We start from the raw sequence: 17,654 nt of genomic DNA, 5'->3' as shown, positions 1-17,654 counted from the left end.
TGTGCAGCTGCAGGGTGTGTGGGTTCTTCACTGTTTCACAGCAAGGGCTGCCGGCTGAGTGCTTAAGATGCCACAGGATCCGGACAGCATTTGTTGCAGGCACTGGATGCGTACGAGCCTCGTCCTGTACCAGGCCACCCCGAGGTTGTGGCATAGCCTGGGGTGTTAAATGTGGCACTGTTCCCTTCGGGTGCTTTGCATTATGAGGCTAGCAAAGATCTGCATCCAGCCAGAGGCAGATCGACGCTATCTAAACTGGCCACAATGGCACAACTGTGTCTTTGTTGAGGGAGCAAAGGTACATACTTCAGCTACAGACTACTTTCTTCTTTCCCCCAGTTTTTCCTCTTTCCCCCATCCCTGCAGTAAATGCTACCTGCCAGCTAAAGGGCATGGGCCTATTTATATGGTCAGTACGCACCACCATCTGTTTGGTGTCACAGTGCTTTGCCCTTTGTGCAGCTGCAGATCTGCTTGGCTCCATGTGATACAGTGGAGCAGGGATTTGAGGCTTTTGTTTCTGCTGTTTACAAAACATGAATTTTTTATTTTTAGGTGTGTGTGTGAAGGAAAAAATGCTCAGAAATGAGAAGGTGATAAAGCTAGGACAGAGCTCCATACACAAATTAGGTGAAAACCTGCAGCGTGATGTGTCAGAGGTCCGACCAGGTCATCTGTCCAAATGGGATTAGGGATTGTGCCGTTGTGTTTTCCATATAGCAAAGAAAATAGAAGAGGCTTTTGATTGCGATGCCTTCCCGTGGTGCCAAAAATAGCGGCCTCCAAGCTACCCCCTTATTACTTTTCTCTAATTAAGAATTGGTAATTCAGACTGTGGTATGTAGGACACACGGAGTGCCCAGCTGCGAGTTTGCACATGACCAAATGAGTTGCTTGTCTGGGCAAGTTTTTGTGCGCAGGGACTCCCTTGGGTGATGGGCAGAGGTAAAAAGCTGATGTGTGTGAGGGAGCTTGGAGTAAGGTAAACGCTTACCTTTCTTTTTCCTGGGGACTGTTTTCCCAGTGTGTTTAGGTGGAAAACACGTTTGCTTCCCAGTCTTGAGGCCGTTGTACCGAGGGAAAACACTGCACAAAAGAATTTCTAAAAGTGGGAGAAGTTAACGTGTGTGGAATACTGTAATTGGGCCTCAGAGAGTGTGAGAGCTTAAAATTAGTTTAGCACATCACTTGGCAGATGGGAAGTCGATTATGTAAATGTAGGGAAGTGGTAGTTGGATTCGGTTGGTCTAATTTAAACGCTGCTTCTAATCATTTTCAGTATGTGTACAGAGAATTATAGGATAACCATTATTCAGCCAGGAGGGCTCTTCATATTTAAATTTAAATCCACGAAAGTGTACCTTATTAAAATGTAAACGTGCTGTGATAACAAGCAGCTAATTAAGCAGGCAGGTTCGTCCGGCTGCTCTGCTGGGCAGCTGTGCACGCGTACTTCAGATGAGGGCTTTTCTCCTGCTCTAAAAGTCACCGGCAGGGCCGCTGTGGGGTCAGGGGCTGCCAGAGCCGTGGCGGCGGCTCTCTGTGAGTTCTGCTGATGCTGATCTGTGAGCAGACGGGCCCTCACGTGTTTCCAGTGAAGCCGGGCCCCGACGGCCGCAGGAGCACAGCGTGGCGGCTCCCCTCAGCCTGGTGCCTCCAGCTGAAGCGTAAACTCCGAGCTGCGTCTTTGGAGAACCTTCCTCTTTGCATCCTCACAGCCTTCTCGTTTTGCCAAGAGGACGATCGTGCAGGTTCGCTGGGGAGCTGCCACATGGCAGCTTGGTTTGACACCCGACAAGTAAATGAAGGGAGAAGGGAAAGCCTCAGCCTGCCTCCCACCTGGCCCCAGTGCACGGGGCAGTGGCCCCAGAGTGCCACTGTGGTGCTGGGGAGGAGGGAGATGGGGCCTGGTACCATGGTGGGGGTGGCGTACACCAGTGGGAGGCCTGGCCGTGGCCGAGTTTTGCAGATGTGAGCCCCCTGCACCTAAGCATCACTCCGCAGGTTGACGTTGGTTGGCTTTTCTTCCTTTGCAGCAAAGGCTCGGACCGTATCTTTCAAAAGGTGCGTTAACAGCGAGCAGGAGGACCGACGCTTAGGCTTTATTCCTTAACTACGGCAAAACCCGCGTGTTTGAATGCGGGGCTCCTGCTTTACAGACGCTGCGGGCGGCGGGCACCGGCTGCTGCAAGCACGAGAGCGGCGCGCGCTGCTCCCGCGCGGCCGGAGCTCCGACCCCCCGCCCGTCCTGCAGCCGCGGCCCCGCTCCTCCGGGCCGGAAGCGGGCGCGCGGGGACAGGAGGAGGGCGGCTGGGGGAGCGCGCGCATGCGCAGGAGGAGCCGCCGGCCGCGCCCCGCCCCCGGCGCGGTGGGGGTCTGGCGCGCTCCCTGCCCGCGGCGCGAGGCCGGGCCTGGCGGCGGGGAGCGGCGCGAGGGAGCGGTGCGGCGGGAGGGTGTGAGGGCAGGCAGGCGTGCGGCGGACGGTCGGACGAGCGGACGGTCGGAGCGAGAGGATGTGAAGATGGCGGAGCTGCAAATGCTGCTGGAGGAGGAGATCCCGGGGGGGCGCCGGGCCCTGTTCGACAGCTACACGAACCTGGAGCGGGTGGCCGAGTACTGCGAGACCAACTACATCCAGGTGCGGCGGGGCGGGGCGCCAACGGCCGCGCCTAACGGTCGCTAACGGTCGCCGTCCGCGCGGCGCGGTGCTGAGGCGGCGGGCGGGCGGCGGGGCGTCCTCCCCCGTTCGGCGCTGCAGCGGGCCCGGGGTGCCTGAGGGCGGGGGAGCGGGCGCTGAGGGAGCGGGCCGGGCCGCCTCGTGCCTCTCGGCTGCTAACGGCGGTGAGGTGAGACGACGCGCCGAGCCGAGGAGATACCTCTCCTGTATATTCGGCGTTTGCGCTCCTTAGCGCGCGGCTCGGAGACACGCGGTCGGGTAGCGATTGTGCGGCCAAATGGCAGAGCGTCCCCCGAAACAAAACAGAACGGCTGTGTCAGTAGCGGCCGTGGGTCATTCCGTTGTGGATTTGCGGTGTCGGTGCTGAGCGAAGTGAGAGGGCTCCCGGCGTTTGTGCCTTCCGTCCCCGAGAGCGCTTGTGTGGTGTCAGGGGGCGGGGGGGCGCGGGCCGTGCCTGGGTGGGCGAGACGAGGGGGAAGAGGTGCGTGGTGTGGGGAGCGCTGGCGGTGCGCTGGGCCGGCTGCTGAGGGACCGACCGACCTCCAGTGAGAAATCTCTGCGGATCTGGGGTCGCTTACCAAACGCAGGGATGCCATTAATAACGTTTCGTACGTTGAATTAGCGTGACCTACGTTCTTTAAGAGAAGCCCAGTGAAGTATTTTCTTGCAGTCATAAACTGGCGTACGTGCATTTAAATTAGTGCTGGTTTAAAAAGAAGGAAACCGATCTTTGTCTGGAAGAGGAGCCGTGAAAGGCAGAACTGGATAGAAAGAGGTGGATTTGTTTTGCTCTTCCCGTGACCTTTTTCTGTTCTCTTCTTGTAAACCAAGGATTATAAAATCTGTATTGAACAGCTCCACTTTTATTGTTTCAGTAAAAACTGCAGAGCAAGGTTCTACAGTGCTTCATGCAGAGAATGAAAAGAGAGGGTTCTTCCCACAGCCAGCATACAGCCCATAAGGGCAGCCTGAGCTGAGGAGTGGGGGGCGGCCAGCTGGTGAGGGAAAGCAGGGAGTGAGGCTTGGCTGGTCAGCCCGCTGGGTTCTGGAGGCTGTGCAGCACACCGCGGTTGTTGGCGGTTTGTCCAAGCATCGCGGCAAGACAGAGCTGTAAGAGGGAGGTGAGGATGGACGGCAGAAATTGTGTTGTGGTGCTGACTGTGAGTTGCAGTGTGGGATCACAGATTGGAAAAATAAAGATTTTAAACAAGCGGGGAGCAGAGGACCATAGCTAGGTGATGGTGATGGGCTTTGGTCCTTGGAGTTGGCAGAGAGACTGCAAGGTGACGTTGTTGCAGAGGAGTCTGACTTGAGGAGTTCTGGATTTATTGATATGAGTGTCCTTGTAACAAATCTGATGGAGAACTCCCCCCACATTCTCCATGCTGGAACTGCATAAACTCTTCACTGGGATAAACACCCAAAGCTGTTTTGTTTGTTTTCCTTCTGCAAGAGTAGAAATAGGTAAATGGATACAACTAACATTACAACTAACATCACTGGGGATTTTGTTTCCAATAATAGTAATTCCAAAAATCAATATACTCAATTAAGTCTAAATTATATATTTTTAAAAAGCTTGGATTTGGTGAAGATGTGCAGGTAATTGCTTGGAAATGTGGGGGAGGGTAATCTTCCAGAAAGTCAGAAAATCTTCCAGAAGATCGACTAGTTCTACTGTAATCTTTTAATGTTCCATTGTCAACAGAAGGTTTTATCATGGATATTCTTGAGGTCTCCTGGCAGGGGCTCAGTGTATGACTGAGATCTGGGTTTGATCGGCTGGATGATAGGCAGCACAAGCGATCGGGGCTTGCAGGAATTACGTTGGCCTGTATTTGTCAGTAGACAAGCCCGGTTGGCGCTTTGAGGTTATTTTATTGTCAGGTACATAAATTGTTGCAAAAAGCAGAGGTGTTGGTCAATTTTTTTTAGAGAATTTGAAGTTCAGTGCTAAGATAAATGCTCTGCCTCCATTAACAATGACATAGCAGCTTCAGAATAAAGGAACAGGTAATCTCTTACACATTGGGACCGACAAGTCATAGTCTGAGAGCTGTGGTGGTTGCAACTCATTTGATTTCTACTTATGAAATGAAAAGTGTTCCTTAAATATTGGTGGTTTATTATAGAAATGGTGATTGATACTTAGAGAGCTCCGTTACTTCAGCAACAGAGAATGTTAAATGAATTCTTATGGTTCTCTAAAGTCTGTGATATAGCAGCATATCAGAGCACATCAGCTTAAAATTTTGTGATAAGTCACTAGGAAATATAGCAAATATGTAATAAATAGAACTGCAGCAGTGAAAGGTGAAAAGCTACTGTTTGGATTTAAAAAAAGAAGAAAGAAAAAAAGAAAAAAGCTTTTTCATTCAATATTTTTCAACAATGATTGTTCCTTTTACATCTTCTCATGGGGTGTTTCTGTCTCCCAGCTCCCCAGCCAGCCAGCTGCCACGTGAGGTGATGTATTTTATCAACAGGCACTATTCAGAAATAGGAAAATTAATTGCAAGAGACACTTAAAGAATGATTTTCACCTGCTTAGTATGAGAGATGGTTCAGTACCTTTTCTGTGATTATTTTACTTTAAATAAGACTATTATTATATATTTTTGGAAAGTTTTAAGTGTAAGTGCACTAATCAGACGGTTTGATCTGCTTCTGTTACTACCACTATCAAATAACTTTGCTTACCAGGTAGCTCTTCTCATTACTGTAGAAATCATAGAGTTACTTCTCTGTTGTACTTCTTAAAGAGGGGGCAAATATGCATTTGTATTTAGGAGGACATTTTTGTGGGATTTGATACAGTGTTAATCGTAGGTTAAATTGTGTACTGTCTGTGCAAGCCGTTGTGTACTGATGCTGCATTCTCACACCAAGTTCTCAATCTAAACTGCAACAAGGTAAACTGCAATAAAATCTCTTTATTTGATGTACTTGTTACTATAAAAAACATGTTTACAGTCTGCATTGATTTATATGTCTTCCCTGAAAAGCAGGACTAACTTAACTGGACAGTGCACTGTGATTACAAGATTTTCATATTCCTGCATTTTTGGTCAGGAATGTCATAAAGAAAGTTTCTGGTTATGATGATGTAAGTGACAGATACCCTTTTAGGCACTGATGTGACTTGTCTGTTTTATTACTGATATACCAGTGTAAGTTCCAGCACTTCCACTTTCTTTGAGCTTGTTCCGAGCAAGTCTATTTTGGGCTCATCTCTAACTTGTTTCTAATGATCGTAACTCTTAAAAATGAAATCAGTTTTTCACTTAATACATTGCATAGAACTTTCTAGAGTAATTAAATGCTTGTGTCCCAACTCACTGTTTTGAAAGTCAGAAAGAATTCCCAGACAGATGTTTTTCAGCTAGTGGATATCTAGCAGGACCAGATTCGGGGTGAGGGGGGAAGTCTGAGAGCAAAGCAGCATGCAGAGCTGGGTGAAAAGCCATGCCTCTGTGCCCTGTCCAGCTTCCAGAAGGTGTGTGCGCTGTGTGCTCCAGATTCTTCTAACAGGATCTGGATTTCTTAGTCTTTCAAGACTATTATGCTTTATATTCTGAAGAGGAAGAGTGAACTTCCCATTTCCCTCACTTCATGGCCTTCAGGTTGCTATGGGTGTTGAGTCTTACACACAGAAATAACCTTCTCATACTCATAAGGGAAAGGCTGGGAAGAGTATTTTTATTCCTGTTCTGAAGTATTCCATCCTTCTAGGTATTAGAAGTACCTGCTCTCAGACCCTGCAGATAGCTTTATTTAAATAAACATATTGGTGAGAATTACCTGTTTCTTAGTGAATTTATTATAGTCCATGGGTTGATCTGTTTCTTTGTTGTTTTCCCTGTGCCTGTTAATGTTACCTGGTCTTGTTAAGCCAAACCAAGTCATTGTACCTTTGACAGCATCTTCTAGTGGGGTGAAGAAGAGAATGGAACATCCATTATCATAGAAGTTGCAATTTCTGTAATTGTAACAGCTTGAGTCCTATAACAGGAGACTTCTGCTTCTGTGAACTGTCAATTCCTTATATACTTACTGCATTTCCAGAATGGTCTTTGTTCTCTTTACTTGAGATACATATCACCTTAACAAAAGATAACTATGCTGAGAGGATTAAAAAGTAACAGAAGAGCACTGTTTGTGTATCTTCAACTTGAATTTTCTTAAAATTGTGAGGCAGTAGTGCTGTTCCTTCCTGGGTTGCAATGATGTGAAGTGGTTGCAGAAACTTCTACAGCACCTCTCTATGCTCAAGGCTAATGGAGCACTTGCTGGTGGGTTTTGTGGAGTAGTCAAAGCATAGGACCACTCCTGTGAGTTTTCTTCTGAGTCAGAGTAGCTGGTAAGGTTGGTGAAGGATTTTTCTCTCTACTTCTGTCTGCTTTAACTGCATTGTGTTTTGCCAGGAAAGCAAATTTAATTCATTTAATAGTGTCACAAGCTCAAACAGAGGCTCAGAAAGAGTAGAATTGATTTTTTATTGAGTGGTAATGGTGTGAGCCATTTTATCAGTGGTAGCAGGAGTTATAGCAGTAACACTGCATGTAGACAAGTAAAACTTATGAATACACAAGTTGCCATTAAAAAGTAAGTCTTGTAACACCATTAGTTACAAGTTGCATTTTCGTAGTTCAATCCTGTAGCTTATTTTCTGGTTGTAGTTATTGAATACCATTTAACAAGACTGAATAAGGGCTGTAATTCAGAGTAGCAGTCTCCTGCCTCTTGCTGTTAATAAGTTTGCTAACACTTGTTTTCTATTGCTTGCGTTTGATTGGTGTTTGCCACCATTAATCTTTGTGGCTTAGCACTGTATTTTTTAAGGCAGTAAGCAGTGTGCCACTGTAGTGGTGTACAAGACCTCCAGTCAGTACTTGAACAAATGAAATCTTACCCAGTTCAGCAGATTATTTCATTGGAGAAGAGAACAGATGAGTTCTACCTGCTGTGCTTGGTAACAAACATTCAGTAGAAGGTACATGCCAAACTCTTATGGCCTGTTTTACTGGACTTTTTCCCCCCATTTTTACTTTTAACTGTGCACCTGAAGTCAACATATTGGTTAGTAAACCAAGTTCTGTAAATCTTGTTGAGTACCTTTGTTCTGCCCCCCCCCCTTCCTACCAAAAAAACAAACAAAGAAAAAAAAAAACAGAATTGCTTCCAATAGGTTTTTGGTAATACCAGGGAAAGTATTTACAGGTAGACCAATAGTCCTGCTCAGAAAGAAAAATGGTACTCACCTAGCTGGTGAATGGGCTCTTTAGCTGTGCAGCACTCCTTCCCAAAAGCAGCCCAGGTCGAAGCCATGCTCTCCCTTCAGTGGCTGGCCCTTATATGAGCCCAGTGGGCTCCACCTGTGTCTACCCCTTCTGGTCAGCTGGGGAGCACAGGTGCAAACAGTCTGCCTGTGCTCCCTGGGCCAGCCACACCCCTTCACCAGGTGTTCAGTCACCACTTCAAGTCCTGCCCTAACCATTCTCCTGCAGCTCTTGTCTGGAATTTTTAGTTCTTGGACTACTTATGCTTTGTAAAGTAAAGCTACGTGTTGGGTGATGGAACATACACTGACAGAATGCTGAATTTAGATGTGTATCCTCCCTTAAGGACTCTCAGAGGTTAGTCTGGTAATTTTTTTCTTGAAGTGACTTAACTGACGTGTTCTTGCAAATGAATTTTGCCTGTTTTGGTAAGAAATTTTAGTTTTCTGGTTTCTAAGTACAACTGATAAGTTCTATCAAATTTGTAGTGATATACTCTAAATGTAATTCTACATGTGTTTTTCACTTTTCTTGTATCTTATTTCTTAGTAGGTGTCATTGTAATATCTACTCTTAATGATCTTTCAGTTTGAAATACCTATGCTTGTTTTTTTTGTACGCCTGGCTTACTGTTACCATTGTGAAGGTGTTTTATGTTCAGTGAATTACACGGTGAGGGATAGAAGTTACTGTGTTTGGGGCTTTGTTAGCCTGTGTGTCTTGGTTATAGGCATGGTTAAAGGTGGTTTTGTGCCAAACTCATAAATAAAGCATACGTTTTTTCCTTAAAGTTAAAAAGCGATAGGTAGTTGTGAATGTTGTTATTAGGATACTTTGTAACTTAGTTGTGAATTTATTACTTGAATCGTTGTGAACTCTGTGGGAATTCTTGGGAATAACTCTTAGGCTTTCTGTCTGCTTTTGAGTTGGCTGCTAGTTTACTGAAGCTGATTTATACTGTAGGTTATACCAACTGTTTAAAACTGCACATTTAGAAGATCAAACCGTGGCCATTAAATTGCTGTTTCAACAGATTTTAGGGATGCCCGAGATGGTTTTGTTTGAAGATGCTAATTTCAGTCTGCATACCACGATATCAAAATGCTTTAAGTTTGTTCCTTTTAATTTTCAAAGTGATGTTTACATAAATACAAAAGCTTCAGAAGTACTGTTTCCTGTATTGTGAATTACTGTTGGAAGAAAGCAGTAAGCAAGCTGTTTTTTTTTTTTTTTTTTTTTTTTAATGTGATTTTGGAAGAAAACTGTTAGGCAGCTTACTGGGAGGTTGATACGATTCGTTAGTTATTATATTACCAGATACTATTTTCCGTTCTTTGTTTGAGTCAGTCTTTTTGGTGAAGTATTAACATAAACCTTGCAAAAATTTTGGTGAGGTTTTGTGTTTTGATATTAGTATAAACAGGTTCACTGTATCCAGCGATGAAGAAAGTGGTTTCAATTTGCCTTTCAGAGTTGAGGAAATCTTTCAGTCCTAACTACCTAGAATGAAGTAAATTTTGCTTCAGAGTGACTTAGGAGAGTGAAGTTTGGAAAATGTATTTACTTGCTTGTTGGTGTTGGATTCCAGGTTTCCCTGATGGGTTTGAGGCTGACTGCCCTGGTCTGTTCAGCAATGGAGGGCGGATGGCAGCTGGTGGTGGCTCTGCATTTTGTGCTGGTGATAGGAATACTAAGAGGCATTCAGACAGAGGTTTATGAAGGGCTGTCCTAGGCTTGTCCAGTTCTGAAGTGTTGGGATTGAATGGGCTGCCTCTTGGACAATCCTCGTGAAAACTGAGTAGTTGGGGCTGAACCTCTTAAATGTGAAGGGGTCGTGACAGATAGCCTTTAGGTAATGCATGACTTTTGAAAGCAGAATGAGGGGTTGTCCTTCTGTACCAGCTGTGTAATAGAGTGATCTCAGTCTTGAGATACTGAGTTTGTGTTCTCGAGTCAATTTCCAAAGAGAAAATTTTAGTCTCTTTCCCAAACAGAGTATGCAAAGCCATTTACGAGTGAATGGCCTACTATTAATTCAGGGCACACTAGTTTGTTTTGATTTTACTGAGGAACTTTTAAATATTGTGTGTTTACTGAATGTACAGTGCCAATTCTCCAAATGACTTTGGGGTGTGTCCTTTCAATTCTGTAAGTCTGAGAGATAGCAGCTATTGCCAACTTTGCAATTTTTGCTCTTTTTTTTTCATCTAGGTGGTAAGTTTGTATGTTAGAAGAGGAGCTTGTTTATAGAGAGGCATGTAGAAGTGCTGCAGGTTGCAAAGGTTCATCCTTTGCCTAAGCAGAAAAACCGTAGGCCTACTGCGTCTTGTGGAAAAGATAAGTATGTTAGATATCCCTAACTGAATCAGTTAATGTACATGTATCTCTCTGCAGGATGAGTTGAGGGGGCACGCAAGTGCAAGGTACTTAGCCAAAAAAAAACTGTTATATAACGTATTACTAAAGATACTCTGCCATTATGGAAATTGTACAGTCATCGATGGTAGTTGTAAATATATCTAAAAGGAGAAGTGGTTAAAAGAAAAACCAACCTCTTATACCCCACGCTGGTAGCAGCAAAACAGGAGGCTGAGGTGAGTGGCAGACATGAGAGATGTTGAAAAATATCTGTGTGAATAGCACCTGGAAAACAGGGCAGTTATTTTTGACATATAATAAAATAGGGAATCTAATTATAATAATATACAAGTAAGCTTGTGAAGAGTATGAATAACATACACTGGTTTTGTACTTCTCTTGAGTAAAGTACAGGCACTACGGGTTTGATAGGTAGTGCTGCTCAATGTAACCCATGGAATTACTGCTATGGCTAAGGCTTGATGTTTAACGGGATTCTAAAAAGATGGTTAGACATTTCAAATAATAAATAATAGATGAGAATAAAAGCAGCTTTATCTTTTGTATGTTTTTACTTTATATTTGTTCTGACTTTGTCCACAATGGAGCTTTATGCCCGTTATATGAAGTGTTTTGTGCTGTCCACTGTAATCTCTTTGTATCTGATGCGCGTCTGTAAACAAACAAGTCTGGGTAACAGAAGGTGGGAAGCTATCTGTGGACTGTGTATCTCTGTTACAATTGTCTGGTGGTGGTAGCAGTTACTTTAAACCATCTCCAACTTGGGGCACTTCTCAAACCACTAAGAGACTTCATGGAGCGAGTTAATAGAACTGTTGTGATCTGCTTAGAATTTTAATATTGCATATCTTTTATAGATATGTATATTATTTACATTCAGTAAAACATTTTAGAGAGACCTTGGGAGGTTTGAGAGGTGCGCCTGTGTGAACCTCACAAAGCCCATCTGTGGCATATTTTGAAATGGTACTCTGTCTTACTGGGGCATTTCTTGAGCAGACCTGACATCAGCTTTGGGCCTTCTTGGTGTTACCCCGTGATAAATGCTCTGTTAAATGAAACTCACATGGCTAAAATTCTGTAAATGACACCTGTCATATAAGTTCTGCTGGAGATGGGAAGGAACGATGGATGTAGGGTATTAAGCTGTGGAGATTGAAATGTGAGCAGTTGGTTTTTATTTCCGATAAGTGCTTAGAGTCTTCCATGGTGCCGTTCCATTCCTTACATGCCTCTTCACGACAAATCACAACTTGCACAGCCACAACTTGAGCAGTCCACTTTTCTTTTTTTTCAAATCCAATTCTTTCAGCTTTAAGCAGTACAGCTCTTTCATATGTAGATCTCAGACTCTACAAATCCAGGTAAGTACTGCATTTGTTTACAAACAAGGTGGAATGGAGTTTTTTTTTTTTTTTTTTTTCCAGTAGCTTTTTGGACTGGATCTCATATGAACTTGAGGCAGTGCTTGAACACAGTTCTTTAAGGATTGTTTTCATGTGTTCCTTCTAGGGAATGTGGGGGGGAAAAAAAGAACAGTATTTCTTGTGTTTTAGGGACAAGCTGTTGACTAAGATGGTTGGAAAACAGTGAGTGTTACAGAAAATCAATTGTCATTGTCAAGGAGGTGAAGAATTAGACCTTATGCAGTTGGCTGGGCATCCTGCAACGTGAATAAGGATTGCTTGACTAAAAGCAGCTTGGAAATTTCTTCTCTGCCTCTTTCTGTCTGAGTCTCCCTGTCATTTATAACATGAAGCTCTTCTTTCCGGGATAGTTTCATTTAATGGTACAACTAGGTAGTTGTAGAAATGATTTTATTTAAACGTACCTTGTCAAATGAAAAGGTCATTTGTGCAGCTCTTTGATTCAGCAGGATGTAGAGACAAGCTCTGTTTTTCTGATGGTAGTAGAACTTGTTGATTATATTGTCATACTATACAAACTATACATATTATACTATATGCTGTTATATTATACAAACTATATATACAAACAACCTATTTGGATAACTTGAAAACAAGCAAATTAACATCCAGAGGATGATAGAATATGAAGCAAGAGAACCTTTTGTGACATAAGGAAGTCATTCAGCATTTGAAATGTTATCTCTTGTGTGGTTACATCTCCCTGCTGTTTCTGTTTTTGTACTAAGCAAAAGCTCAGAACTACCCAAACAGTACTGTTGAAATTGGATGAATAAGCAAGTTTGAGACTTTAATTATGTCAGAACTGTGGTGAACAAAAAATCAAAGCTTGGGGTTCTTCCTAACTGTAGCAAAACTGCTGAGAGCAATCTTGTGTTCTTTTGCTAACTGGCAGTGTCACTTACTGTTTGAAGCTATAGAAATGAAAGATTATGGGGCACCAGGTAGTGCTGCAATATAATGATGTTAACTAGTAGCTACATTAAAATACAGTGAGTGAAAAGAGCCTCCTGATTTTATATCTTCTAAACCAAGATGTTGCTGGAAAGCCGGTATCAGTGATGAACAAACTAGCAGTGATGCAGTGGACTCCTGTGGCTTAATATTTGAGTGTGTCTTCTTATTTTTGTGAGTTGGCTTTGGCACGCTGCTGTGCGCAGCTGGGCTGTGCTCCTGGCTGCCACGTGGTCCTTCACTTTGGCATGCATGGCATCTGCTTTGCTGTCTCAGAAGTGGTAGCTCATTCTGCGGAGGTTTCTGCTGGGCTGCCTTTGCAGTGCTGTGAGTCACAGAATAAAAGGTGTTGACGGTGAAGACGGTGCGTTTTCCTTAAGCCCAAATTCATTCAAGCAGAGAGACAGCAGTCCTGCAGGAAAAAGATTCTGGTGGCTACATAAATGCCTGTTTTGTGTTATTGTGCTTTTGTGTTAGACTTCCGACGGGTTGTTTCTTTACCTCCCCAGAGGTGTCAGAGCACCCTAGCTTTTGCCATTTGCCCCCTTCCTGTTGATGACTATTGTTTCCTTAGCTCTACCAAAGATATGGAACCATTTGCATGGGTTTAATACGAATATATAAATCTAAGTTGGTAGTGCTTCTGAATGCAGTCCTCACACTGGTTTACCATACTTAATTTGTTTGGCTAGTTCACGAGTAAGGGACAGGTCTTTTGGGACTTCGAGCTGCGTGGGAGAAAAGTAGGCATATATGCTTGTAAGTTGCAGGGGTGCTGGGGTACAGTTCAAGCAGACTGGCTTCGAGACTGCACATAATCCTTAACAATGTGTTTTCTGGCTGAGATCTCACTGTTGTGACTTTCCTGAATGCATAAAGTATCTGATATTGCTACTGTGATTGAGTATGATGAAATTTGGCCTGTATGGGCAAAAAGATAATAGTTCTTACCTGTAGGATCAATGCTGTTCTTTTACTGAGGTATTTGTGACCTGATTTAGAGTGTATAGAAGGAAGGAGTTGTTTTCCTTTATTTGAGGCAACTATAATCTGTATTTGACTCTGTTTTGAAAATTGTATGTAAAACGTATTGATTTTTTGGGGGAATATTTGCATCTGAAAGAATTCATTAGTAGGATCTTTGTTAGGTGAGGATAATAATGGATTCATTTATTTCATGGAAATTCTGAGCTGAAGTTTTATTGGACTAAGGATGTGGCTGTCGTGGGGGAAAAATAGCCGTACATTTTTAGCTTCTGTTGAGATGCATGTGACAGATGGTGTCTCATCTGTCCAATATTAATTCTTTCTGCTGTATAAATATTGATTGGAGGAGGAAAAAAAAAAAAAAAAAAAAAGAGGTACTCTATGAGGTACTCCATAGCTTTGAAAAATGTATCTCTGTTGATACAAGAGTGAGTAGGGGATATTTGTACAGGACTTGGGCAGAACAGCACTGGTACATGCAGAAATCACTATCCGAACAAGTCTAAAAGGCCTTGTAAAAGTCTATCTCTAGTAGACAAAGAAAAGAAAAAGAAATGTTTTGGGAAAATAAAGTAAGCGTGGTCCCTGCAATAGCATTTGTAGTTTAAAAAAACAATTCTTTAGTGGGAGTGGTGGTCTAGAATGTGCTCAGTCAGTTTGCAGAGAGATGGTCAGCTGCTCATCTTTGGGCAGTGCAGGCACTTTATGCTGCATTCAGAGAGGTTTGGTGATAACCAACTTCTTTTGTGACAGACATGCTAGAAGTTCAGAGCCTTGTGCCGATCCTAGAGAGCTTGATTGCTTGATTCTTTGTAAGGTATGTTGATAGAACTATGTTCTTTGGTTGTTCTTCATACAAGTTCCTGCAGAAAGATTTTTCTTCTGGATGTTGTCTGCAGTGTTGTTGAAATTGTGCTTTTTCAACTCCATGCATGTTAATTTTTTTTAGCCACCCGTGCTCTTGGTATCTGGTACATAATCCACACACTTTGGGTACGTGAGTAAGACCAGCCATGTAGAATTCATAGGACTTCCACTGAAGTGTCCATTTCTGTTATTTTGACTGTCAGTTAATGCCAGTGCTGTGGTTTTCTTGAGTGCTTTTTTGATGTTGCTGTTGTGTTACGCTTTCCTTTGAATACGGAGTTGAATTTGTACCTTGGGTCTGTCATGTGCATCTTACCACATAGAATTGCTATCAATTATTATCACTTAGGTACGAATAATAGCTTCTGGAGATCCGCTTCAGATAGGTTTTTTTCTGTAAGCAATGGAGAAGCAAACGTGTGCCAATAAAAGCACTCGGTTCCAAAGCATCTCCTCATGAAAAGCGTGAAGTCAGTTGTTGTTTCTTTGGTCTAAGTCTGTCCTTTTTTCCTTCCATAGGGCTCAGTGAAATCCTTTTGATGGAAAAGAGATCATGTGTTGACCTGATTTCTGTTTTCTTTTATAGAAATAGTGAGATTTTTGGTAAAATGCTTTAGCCAAATTTACTTTTATCTTCAAATGAGTTTGAGTGCACAAAACAATTCAAACGTAGAAAAATAGGTGTGTGGGAAATAGGCATTTCTGAATGTCATAAGCACCAAATAACTGCTAATAAATTGGCAGCAGTCTTATTAAAAATTCATTATCTGAAACCCTTGGCATTATTCTGAATGAACTTTCAGAGAAGTATACTCCCTTCAGGCTCATCCTACTCAGTATTCTGAACCATGGGCCTTTGTAGCTGAGCAAGAAGCCCCTTGCTGCTGCTGCTAGATTCCCATCTCTCAAGATCTGGCTTTTCTTTAGCAGAGAAAAAATTCTTTAAGTTGCTAGAGAGAAATTCTGAAATGAGTCCGTGACCTGCAAGAGAATCTTTGTGTTTTCTAGTCTGGGAAATGTAAAAATTACTGTATGTGGAGAATAGTTGCCCAAGTTATATTTGTTTATGAAGTGTATTGGGTTTTTTTTTGTATGCTGCAGTGTGAAATTTCTTAATTCCTATAAGAAGTAATGGTGTCTAATTTGCAGATGGAGCTAGTGTTTAAATTGTGTGGAGACGACTGCATTACAAGTGTACTATAATTAATACGGGAATTTAAATGCTCATTCTTTGATGCATGTAAAAGGTCCTTACACTACATTGAAAAATGGAGTTTCTGCTGGCATAAAACAATCTCTGGGCAAGAAGCACTGTAATTAGTGTGAAAGTAGGTCATGCTTAGGAAAATCTGTGTAAAATACAGATCTCAGTGGAAATAATTACAGAAAACGTGATGCTGTGGTGTGAAGTTATATACTGTAGGTTGAATATAGCGTCTCTGCTTGCTGTTCTGGAGCTACGTAGTAACTGACAGAAGGCTTACTTCTCATTATGGAGCACATGGACCAAAGCTGCTGGTTACATTTGGGGAGAAAAGAGAATAGCAGCTAGTTATAGTGCCTGCAAGAATAAGGGGTTGTTTGTTTGTTTACTTCCTGCTTATTTTCCAAGATTCTGAAATTGTAGAAGCATAGCAAAATTTTAATCTGGTTAAAATGGAAACTCTCCTGTGATTGTGTTGGCTTTCTGTGTGTGTGTGTGTGTGTGTGTGTGTTGATAACTCTTACAAACACAAATAAAATGGAAGGAATTTTGAGAAATGCTTATTTCTAGGAATCTACCCTTGGGTATTAAGCTGGGGCTCCTCTCTTGCAGAGATGACTTATTTTATCATTTGCTCACTCACGGGCTGCAGAACAGAGATGCAGAGCTCAACCCGTCTGCAAAAGGGACTTGAATCCCACTCTCACTCTGCCAATATTGTGTTTTTTCCAGTGCTATGGTAACAGGAGCAAAAGGTTGTAAAAACATTATCTGCCAGAAAAGTGAGCAGATACAGCTCTGGGGGCATGCAGGGAACAAATCTGTTGAATAGGAAGGAACTGCTTTTGTTCAGCGCTTTCTGGAATGAACTTTTACTGACTTTGTGCCGCTTCTTTTTGTTGAGGCTGGTAGTTATTTTAGTTAGATGTGATATTTGGCTCCTTGATGGCTGGCTGTCACTGGGTGTCACTGCCACCTGTGGCAGAGTGGTAGCACAACAGAGGTTGGCTCTAAGCAGGTGGCTGTGGGCATCGTGGACAAGTTGTCTGGCCTGTGCGCTGCTTCTGCTCTCAGTCTGGGGAAACCCTTCCAGTGGAGGCAAGGGGAAAGGCCTGCCAGTTGTGTGCACTGCTGTGATTTTTCAGTTGGAACACAGCGTATTTGTGTCTGGTCATGTAATGAGGTAGTGTGTTTTCAGTCATAAGGCTCTGGCACGCATGACAGTGTAGCATTGGAGGAGATGGGGACTTCAGCCTTTGTATAGTTCTTCAGTAAGCAGTAGAGGCTTTCCATCATTTTAAGACAGGGGATTAGGCAACTTTTTGTGGATAGATGTAGGGAAGCCTCTTGATTTCTCAGTTCTCTCGCTTGTGTTCAACTGCAGCTCTCCGAGACTCTGGTAGTCCAAGCATACGTCTTTGGATGCTGCCAGTGTCTCTGCTGCCTTCGAGAGGAATGTTGCATGTTGTTACTGTTGTGTGAAGGTTTCTTATTTTGATTTCTACTTTATTTTGAGAAGCTTGTTGTTGTTGTTCTGTAAGCTTATGTATCTGATAAATTTATTCTTTTCTGTATGTCCAGATCGGTAACAGCTTTAAAAAGTACCAAATAATCATTTTAAATTATTTTCAAGTTTAGACTTAAACCTTTCCACGATGGTCGGTTGTGTAATCCGAGCACAGTTATTTACTGGAAATGGAAGAGCTCTCACACAGATTCTGGCCCATGGTTAGTTTAAGCCTTGTCTTTCCAAAATGGCAAACTCCTGTCAGTGCTTTATTTCTCTTATGGCACTTTTTAGCCACAGACACTAAGGTGGTTAATTTAAAACATGATAACTTATACACTGAAAACATTATGGGGCATGTTAATGTGAGGAG

General features: G+C 43.0%; 1 protein-coding gene across 20 annotated transcripts in view; it reads left to right on the top strand.

The window, feature by feature from the left end:
- ABI2 (abl interactor 2) overlaps positions 1-17,654 on the top strand; it is a 71,801-nt gene that overhangs the window by 12,674 nt on the left and 41,473 nt on the right. For 18 of the 20 annotated variants that reach the window (XM_040703706.2, XM_040703705.2, XM_040703710.2 and 15 more), the window contains exon 1: positions 2,402-2,638. The exons of 1 other annotated variant lie outside the window; for it this stretch is intronic. In XM_040703706.2, the coding sequence (XP_040559640.1) occupies positions 2,522-2,638 (117 nt within the window). In that variant the 5' untranslated portion in view covers positions 2,402-2,521. Of the gene's footprint in view, positions 1-2,401; positions 2,639-2,691; positions 2,847-17,654 lie in introns of those variants that run through there. One more of the 20 variants, XM_040703707.2, reaches the window with a different exon arrangement.

The sequence above is a fragment of the Gallus gallus genome, chromosome 7 (genome assembly GCF_016699485.2).
Source record: "Gallus gallus isolate bGalGal1 chromosome 7, bGalGal1.mat.broiler.GRCg7b, whole genome shotgun sequence".
Classification (NCBI taxonomy): Eukaryota; Metazoa; Chordata; class Aves; order Galliformes; family Phasianidae; genus Gallus; species Gallus gallus.
The sequence above is the reverse complement of the archived record's forward strand: the minus strand, read 5'-3'. Positions and strand labels throughout refer to the sequence as shown.